The 9,148-nt window shown below is 46.5% G+C and overlaps 1 protein-coding gene across 1 annotated transcript; it reads left to right on the top strand.

Annotated features, from left to right (window-relative positions):
• The first annotated feature begins 298 nt into the window (after positions 1 to 298).
• B3GALT9 (beta-1,3-galactosyltransferase 9) lies at positions 299 to 3,978 on the top strand. The gene is made up of 2 exons (XM_056860145.1): positions 299 to 304; positions 2,869 to 3,978. The coding sequence occupies exons 1-2, from the start codon at positions 299 to 301 to the stop codon at positions 3,976 to 3,978; spliced, it is 1,116 nt and encodes a 371-aa protein (XP_056716123.1).
• The last annotated feature ends 5,170 nt before the right edge of the window (positions 3,979 to 9,148 follow it).

Raw genomic sequence — 9,148 nt, 5'->3', positions numbered from 1 at the left:
CCTTGGTCTGATCCAGGCAGGACTCTTCTCATTTGCACAGCATCTTTAATCTCAAATTAATAAAGCACAAAAGACTAATTATACTACTGTGATACGCCTGCAACATGATCAGCCTTCTCCGGAATTATGTTTCCTTTGCTCGGACTCAGAGCTGAATGGAAAAATCAAACTTGGCTGACACAGAGGTAACTTTATCCTGATAGACCTACATACCTAACGTAGCCTCCGATGCAGAAACACCTCCTTTAAGCTCCAAACCACACACCTGATCTTTGGAGATTCCAGCAGAACCAACATCATGCAGGTAAGCTTCTGACTTTCTTTCAGCTGTTATTAAAAACCCTTCACTGTACACTTCTCATTGCAAAATGTTGAAGCGGTAGCTCAAGATTAAGCCAGGCTGTTAACTCTGCAGAGCCGATGATCTGAGGTTTGTGGTTCTTGTGGATGCAGCATCGATACTATATCTGCTAAAATGCAATGTTGGTGTAGCAATACTTTGACTGAGAAGGGTCTGTGCTGGGGTTGCTCCACTAGACAACAGGGTATATTACTGATAGAATTCAAGAGACAGGATAAAATATTAGGGAAGTCAATGGACTGCTGCTCTGTCTCGCCATCTGAGATCTGACCAAGGGCACTTGCTCAGTTCTCCATATCTAGCAGACTACTTTGGTCACATCTAGGGTGGCCAGCTCCGGGTTGAGAAACACCTGGAGATTTTAGGGGTGGAGCCTGAGGAGGGACAGGGTTTGGGGCAGGAAGGGACTTCAGTGGAGTGTAAAATATTCCCAAACTGGGTCTCTTTTATGGCCTGCTGCCAATACAGATGTTCTCCTCCAGGGAGAGGATAATACAACAAACTTCAGGCCATACACACAAAGATCCCAATACTTGGGGAGGGGCTGTGGCTCAGTGGTAGAGCATCTGCTCTGCATGTAGAAGGTCCCAGGTTCAATCCCTGGCATCTCCAGTTAAAGGGTCTAGGCAAGTAGGTGATATGAAAGGCCTGAGACCCTGGAGAGCCACTGCCGGTCAGAGTAGACAATACTGACTTTGATGGACCAAGGGTCTGATTCAGTAGAAGGCAGCTTCATGTGTTCATAATGCCATAGAGTCCAGCTTCCAAGGCAACCATTTTCTCCAGGTTTCTGTGTCATCTGGAGATCAATTGTAATAGTGGGAGAGGGCCAGGTGCTACCTGGAGGTTGGCAACCCTAGTCACATCAGAAACTGGCCTCATTTGTGGGAGGGAGAGAACACAGCTTATGGTTCCCAAGCTCTAGAATTAAGAATAGACTCACTCTTTAGGCAAGATGACTTCATTCTTTTCAAGCATTTGGACTGAACTCTGCCTTTATTGATAGTGGTGGTGGTAAAGCTGTATCTTATTGTTCTTCCCAATTCATTTTAATTGAGTTTGGTTCTGCCCCCCTCCCAAGCCATTTTGAACTAGTTTGGTAAAAAATATTTTAAAGAAAGGCCACCTGCTTTAATTGCTTTAAAATAAAAGGCCACAATCCTATACAAACTTACTTGATAAGGGAACCCAATGACCTCTGCTGTGTTGCTTTAAAAAAAAAAATGAACAGGATCATACTACATTTGTAGGGAAGCAAAGTTGGTGGAGCAGAGAATTGAGGGCATTGCCAATTTTAGAGTAAACCCATAAGTACTGAAGTTGCCTTTTATTCCAGCACTTAGTGGTGGCTATTTCCCTCCCCAATTGTAAATGGTGAGTGATTTTTGATAATAGCCTCCCGGGGTGTCGTGCTTTAATTGTTTGAAGTTTGAAATGAAAGCTGTCAGCTTAGCAGAAAGGCAGCAGATAGAGTGCAAGAACATTTCACACCTAGCAATGTTCTGTTGACACGCTTTCTAACCAGCTGCTTAGTCAAGACCCTCTAACTCACCAGGAACTGAACCCAGGACTTTCTGCAGGCAAAGCAGAAACTTACCACCAAACTGTAGCCCTTTCCCATATGCAAGTTTATTTAAATCAGATATTCCAAGGATGGTTATGCTTTTAGCGAGCCTACAGATCGGATAGAGGCCCAGAGCAGTTTCTCCCATTTCCTGGTGGCCGCGCCACATTTCAGGCAAGGTTCGTCCACAGATTCACACACAATGGGGAACAGCTTACAAATGTTTACTGTTAATGCCGTATTTCCATTCTGCAATTTTACGCAGTGTTGGCAGTTGACCCACCCCCTCAGTGCCTGAAGGTTAAGCCCCTGTGGATGGGCAGTACATATAGGACACACAAGCGTATTTTCCCCCATATAACATGTAACAAAGATAGGACATTTTGGAGGACTTTCATTCATAGGGTCGCCATGAGTCAGAAGCGACTTGATGGCACTTAACACACACATACAACACGTAACAAACTTGTGGAACTCACTGCCACTGGATGACACGATGGTCACTGACCTTAGACACCTTTAAAGGGGGGTTGGGACCAATTCATAGGGACCAGTTCATAGAGGGCCACCAACAGTTGTCAACCATGCTGGCTAAGTAGAAACTCCATGTTCAGAGGAAGTGTACCTGTGAATACCAGTGGCTGGGAGACAATGGGGAACTACTTTGGCCCCTGTGCCATTTGTAGGAATTCCAGGGCACCTGGTTGTCTCCTCTGGGACTGGACAGACACCTCGTCTAATCCAGTAATGCTCTCCTTCTGCCATAACTGCCAGGAGAAAGGCGAGATTATTGCCTGCGCACACTCTTATTCTATGCTGTAAACTATACAATATTCACATTATGTGAAATCTTATCACATGGAAGCAGCTCCCATGTTTTTTTGGGTGGAACAGGGATGCCAAATATTGAGCAGAAGACAATACTCTCCTCTTTCCTTCACAGTTAAAATTCTGCCGGCTCCGGACTCACCAGTGCTGCTTCATCCTCTTTAATGTTGCGCTTTTCCATGTTTTGCTCTTTGGGGCTGACCTTGTAGAGGAATACTTCCTACGAGCCCTTCCCACTACTTACACTGACATGAAGATGCTCGATGCCAGGGAGAAAGCACGAAAGTTGGACATGTCCCCCCTGAAACCCAACATCTCGAAAGCTTACATCATCAGCAGTTCAGACGCCTGTATCCACAAAGAGGTCTTCATCCTGGTTCTCACATTCAGCAACCCTGAAAATGTGTCAAGGCGCAACACAATCCGACAAACATGGGCTAACACAACAGACACCAGAGGTTACAGCACTGTTAACTTGTTCGTGTTAGGGAAGCCTTCTTCAGAAGCCACCCAGTTGGAGGTCATCAAAGAATTTCAGGAGCATCAAGACCTTATTGAAGGAGCTTTCCTCGATTCACCTGAGAACCAAACATTGAAGACCGCTACTGCAGTGGAGTGGAGTGTAACGTTCTGTCCTGGGGCAAGGTTCATTCTCAAAACTGACGAGGAGATGTTTGTTCACCTTGCAAATTTGGTTGACTACTTGCTGAGCTTGAGAACTCACCTTGAGAACATCTATCTAGGGAGAGTGGTCCATCAAGAGCTGCCCAACAGAGACCCTCAAAGTCCCAGCTTTGTCCCCCTGCAAATATATCCAGAGAAATACTACCCCGACTACTGCAGCGCAACAGCGTTTGTCATTTCACAGGACGTAGCACGGATGATCTATGTAACATCTCCTGAAGTCCCTCTTTCGATGCCTCCCGGAGTCTTTGTGGGAACCTGTACAAAAAATGCTGGTGTGACACCTATTCACAGCTCTCGGTTTTCTGGGAAAAAACACATCCGATATAACCGGTGCTGCTACAAATTCATCTTCACCTCAGTGGTCTCCAGAGATAGCCAGCTGGTCCAAGAATGGGAAGAAGTTAGTGACGGCAAAGCCTGCACCTTACTGGAAACCTATTATGGGCTGGTGTCCTGCCGAGTCATGACTTACCTGGATGGATTTAAATACCTGAACGTCGATGACCTACAGAACGAGGCTCTTCATTTTGCTGATTAAATGTCAGAACTTCAGATGGTGTCCCAAGTCTGACGTGCCCAATTGACTGACCCAACGGTTTGCAAAAACTATTAGCAGCCATCACTCCCTGAGGCAGAGTTCCATAGGTTAGTTATACCTTGTGTGAAGTTGTTTCCTTTTTGATAGCCGTACCCCAGCACAGGTTGTCCCACTACCAAGAGGCAGAGGGGGGCTTCTTACACCTCCTCGCCAATGACTGCACGGGGCTATCAACTATTATCAATTTGTTAGGATGCATTTCAGCCGAAAGCGTCGATTCTGAAGCCAACTTATAGAAATAAAAGTATAACATCCATTAAAATATACTTTTGAAAAAGGTTCTCGAAGAGAAAGGTCTGTCTTCTAGACAACGTGATGGTTATGCAGGACTTGCTGTCTCTTTTCCTGGCGTTCTTACTAATTGGTGGGAGGGTGTTTGTCTCTCCCCTTCTCTGAGTCTTTGCCTCCTCATCAGAGGAGTCCGTATGCTGGTCCCTGACACTGGTGGGCGTACCCTTCCTGATTGGCCACGCTGTCCCGTTTTGTCCTCCAGTCCTACCTGCAGAGCCCCACAAGGTCATCTCCACCGACTTTTAAAAGATTTAAAAGGGGTCAATCTGTGAGCATCTGAAGGTCAACTTGGTGATCTGGGGAAGTCAGCACAGATTTGATCCTACCAGCTTATTTATCTTTATTTTCCTATTTCTAGCCGGCCTCTCCCCAGCAACGCCGGGCTCAGGGCAACTCACATGTTTTAACAATTCAACACATCACAATTACAGATAATATTCTCAACATTAAAAAAAATTCTAGTGGCGCCCCTTAATGATTTCATTCCGGTAGCAGGTGCCAACCAAACACTGATAAACTATAAAAGGCAGGGTGAAAGGGAAGGGAGGGAGGCCAGCCAAGATGGAAATGGTCGCTGTCCTCAACCACAGACCTGGTGGAACATCTCAATCTTGCAGGCCCTGCGAAATTGCATCAAGTCTTGCAAGGCCCTGGTCTCATCAGAGAGTTCCACCAGGCCGGGGCCAGAACCGAGAAGGCTCTGGTTGAGGATAGCTGGACACTCTTTGGGCCAGGGACCACCAGCAAGTTGTTCCCAGCTGAATGTAACATTCTCTGAGGGGTGTATCGGGAGGGACAGTCCTGCAGGTACAATTGCCCCAGACCACTTAGGGCCCTTAGACAGTTCTACTCCTGCCAGACCATCCTCGTTTCCTTCTTCGACTGAGTGACAAGCTTACTGGATTGTGGGAACACTGTTGAAGCGGCTAACCTTGGTTTCAGTAAAGCTTTTGACAGGGTCCCACAAGATGTTCTGATAGTTACGCTGAAGCACCGCAGACTAGGCTCTAGGATAGTTAGGTGAACATGGGACTGGTTAGGGAACCGCACCCAAAGAGCAGCTGGCAATGGCATTTCATCTGATTGGGAGGGAGGTGTCCAGGGGGAGCCACCGGGCTTGGTTTGGCACCCAGTACTTTTCAGCATTTTTATAAATGATCTGGATGAGGGGGTGGAGGGACTACTCATTAAATTTGGAGAAGACACCAAATTGAGAAAAGTAGTAAACACTCCGGAAGGGATAGAATCCAATGAGCACACACTAGAGAACACGCTGGGAAAGTGGGCAGATGTGAACAAGATGCAATCCAACGAAAAGTGCAGAGCTCTGCATCTGGGTAACAAAAATGAGATGCATACTGGATGGGGGATGCACTTCTGGGTAACACTGCGTGTGAACAAGATCTAGGGGTACGGGCGGACTGTAAGCTGAATATGAGCAGTCAGTGTGATGCAACGGCCAAAAAGGCTAATGGGGTCTTGGGGGGCATCAACAGGGGCATAACATTCAAATCACAAGATGTCATCGTCCCGCTGTACACCATATTGGTCAGGCTGCACCTGGAGTACTGTGTGCAGTTCTGGAGGCCTCACTTTAAAAAGGATGTGGACAGAATGGAGCGGGTACGGAGGAGAGCGACAAGGACGATCAGGGGCCTGGAGACCAAGCCCTACAAGGAAAGGCTGCAGGACTTGAGAACGTTCAGTCTGGAGGAGGTTGAAGGGGGACATGATTGCTCTCTTTAAGTATCTGACTGTCACTTAGAGGAGGGTATGGAGCTGTCTGTGTTGGCAGCAGGTAGAATTTGCAATAATGAGTTTAAATTACAGGTGGAAAGGTACCAGCTGGACATTAGGAAGAAATTTTTTATAGTGAGAGTAGTTCAGCAGTGGAGGTGGCTGCTGAGGGAGGTGGTGAGCTCCTCCTCTGGCAGACTTCAAGAAGCAGTCGGACAAACACTTGTCAGGGATGCTTTATGTTGATCCTGCATTAAGCAGGCGGTTGGACTAGATGGCCTGTATAGCCCCTTCCAACTCTTATGATCCTATAAAAGGTGGGATATAAATATTTGCCTGTCCTTGCCTGCTGTGGGGTTTGGATCAGCCAGTGTAGTGTAGTGGTTAAGAGCGGTGGTTTGGAGCAGTGGACTCTGATCTGGAGAACTGGGTTCGATCCCCCACTCCTCCACATGAGGGGCGGAGGGTAATCTGGTGAACTGGGTTGGTTTCCCCACTCCTACACGTGAAGCCGGCTGGGTGACCTTGGGCTAGTCACAGTTCTCTCAGAACTCTCTCAGCCCCACCCACCTCACAGGGTGTCTGTTGTGGGGAGGAGAAGGGAAGGTGATTGTAAGCCAGTCTGATTCTTCCTTAAGTGGTAGAGAAAAGTCGACATATATAAACCAACTCTTCTTCTCCAAGGGGAAGGGACATTTAGCGCCGTTGTGCTAAGCTTCAGTGGCAAACTGTCTCTTCCATACACCTAAGCTTCCCATTCTGAGGTCATCCCCGTCAAAATGCGCCGAGGGAGAGGTTCAAAAAGCATCTCATTGCTATCCCCAAGCCTTCTAGCTACAGACAGGACTTTTTTTTAGATTTTTAAAAGTACGCTTGCCTTTGGCGACCTGTACCTTTCCCATCATTGCTAGTCCTTTTACTGATGTTCCCCAGAATGCCAGGGACCCTGGGTTAAGAAACACTGCCAAAATCCTTCAGGCAAATCGCAGTTCACCAGCAGCCAGCCAGTAAAGAAAAGGACAGCGGATATCCCAAGAGAATCTCCAAATGAGCAATGTTTCCGGGCCGAGCAGATTCAGCCAGCCTGCCTGCCTGCCAGTGATTGAAGACAGAGTTTGCCTGCCCGCTTCATGTCACGACAAGTAAGGCAGAGAATGGGGGGGATGCTTATTGCTTTCCTCATCTTGCATTGGCTTGGGGAGAGCTATAGATGGAGGGAAGGTTTCAGATGGGCATGAAAAAAGATGGTGTGATATAGAGAGGGAGAAGACCGAGAAACCTAGTAGTTCTTAGCATACACCTCCAATATAGAAAGGGGGAGAGCTCCTTTCTCCCCTGAAACGTAACTTGCAGAAGAGTTGGTTTTTTATATGCCGATTTTCTCTACCACTGAAGGAAGAATCAAACTGGCTTACAATCACCTTCCCTTCCCCTCCCCACAACAGACACCCTGTGAGGTAGGTGGGGCTGAGAGCTGTGACTAGCCCAAGGCCACCCAGCTGGCTTCGTGTATAGGAGAGGGGAAACAAATCCAGTTCACCAGATTAGTCTCTGCCACTCATGTGGAGGAGTGGGGAATCTAACCCGGTTCTCCAGATCAGAGTCCACCTCTCCAAAAGTTGAAAGGATTCTTGTATTTGCGGCTGAGATAGAATTTCATGAGCCTGCCATGTAGGAAGTTCGCAGTTATGCATGGTAAGCTGTCACAAAATAGACTGCAGGAAGGACCTACTGCTCAAAATACACCATGCACACCCCTCCAAAAAAAAACCCTGCAGACTTTGTGATATGGAAATACTGCTAAACCCATTCCAGAAATCTGTCAGTTTTGGTGCTGTTCATTATTTAGTTTAACTTTACTTGAAAGAACAGATTCACATGTAAAAAAATTTTTAGGTAAAAAGACACATCCAGATATACACCTGAAAGTGTAGATGTACACAAAAAAGGTGGGGGCAAAATTGTGTTTGAAAACAGACGCAAACCCCTTTCTGAGAGCCAGCGTGATACAGTGGTTAAGAGCGGTGGTTTGGGGAGGTGGAGTCTGATCTGGAGAACCGGGTTTGATTCCCCACTCCTCCACATGAGTGGCGGAGGCCAATCTGGTGAACTGGATTTGTTTCCCCATTCCTACACACGAAGCCAGCTGGGTGACCTTGGGTGAGTCACACTCTCTCAGCCCCACCTACCTCACTAGGGTGTCTGTTGTGGGGAGGGGAAGGTGATTGTAAGCCGGTTTGATTCTTCCTTAAGTGGTAGAGAAAGTCGGCATATAAAAACCAACTCTTCTTCTAGATATGCCTTACAAAGAAATACCATACATAAGAAGGGAGAGACCAAAGGCTGAAATATTTTATCAAGATCTCAGCAGAACTGGCTAAATTATGAGCACTGCCACCACAGTACACATAAGGAAAGGTTGTATTCTCACCATTGCTTCCATAGACAAAATTCGACAGTTTTCACAGCTCCTCTTATTGTGAAAATGATTTTCCTTTACAGAAAAAAAAGTCTGACATTTCCAGAATTACAAGTTTATCTGAAGGTCTTCGAAAGCATCACAGAGGCAAATTACCAATGATGCACTGGCTATACAACAGCATACACCATTGAATGAACAAGCATGATTGCAACAGGGAGATCTATCCCAATACTGCATTGCAAAATGTGAAAGGATACAATCCCTCTCCTTTGCCTACAAGTGGCATAGCAAACCCTTGAAAAATGTCCGTATGTTGCTGTGTTCTGGTATGACGAGAAGTAGTGATTCGCCAGGCAGAAAGCTAGTGTGAATCCTACCTTTTGTGTTCCTATGAAGGGAAATGCTTTAGGCTTGCCTCTAAGCTCTTCTCTGGTTTCCAACATTAAACTCCTTCCAAGCATCCCAATTATGGCACAACGTGTGATCAAAATGATTCAGTCCTTGCGCTAGCTAAATTTTATGTTAAGTCGTGAACCACAGCTGCCCACAATCCAGACATCATCCCCCAAAACGAGTGACCTATCTTGAAAACCAAGAGATATTTTTAACCCCACACTAGAAGACAATTTATGGCTCCCTCCTAACAATCCAAAGCTGCCT

The sequence above is a fragment of the Euleptes europaea genome, chromosome 14 (genome assembly GCF_029931775.1).
Source record: "Euleptes europaea isolate rEulEur1 chromosome 14, rEulEur1.hap1, whole genome shotgun sequence".
In the NCBI taxonomy this organism is placed as follows: domain Eukaryota; kingdom Metazoa; phylum Chordata; class Lepidosauria; order Squamata; family Sphaerodactylidae; genus Euleptes; species Euleptes europaea.
This window is presented reverse-complemented; position numbering and strand designations above follow the sequence as displayed.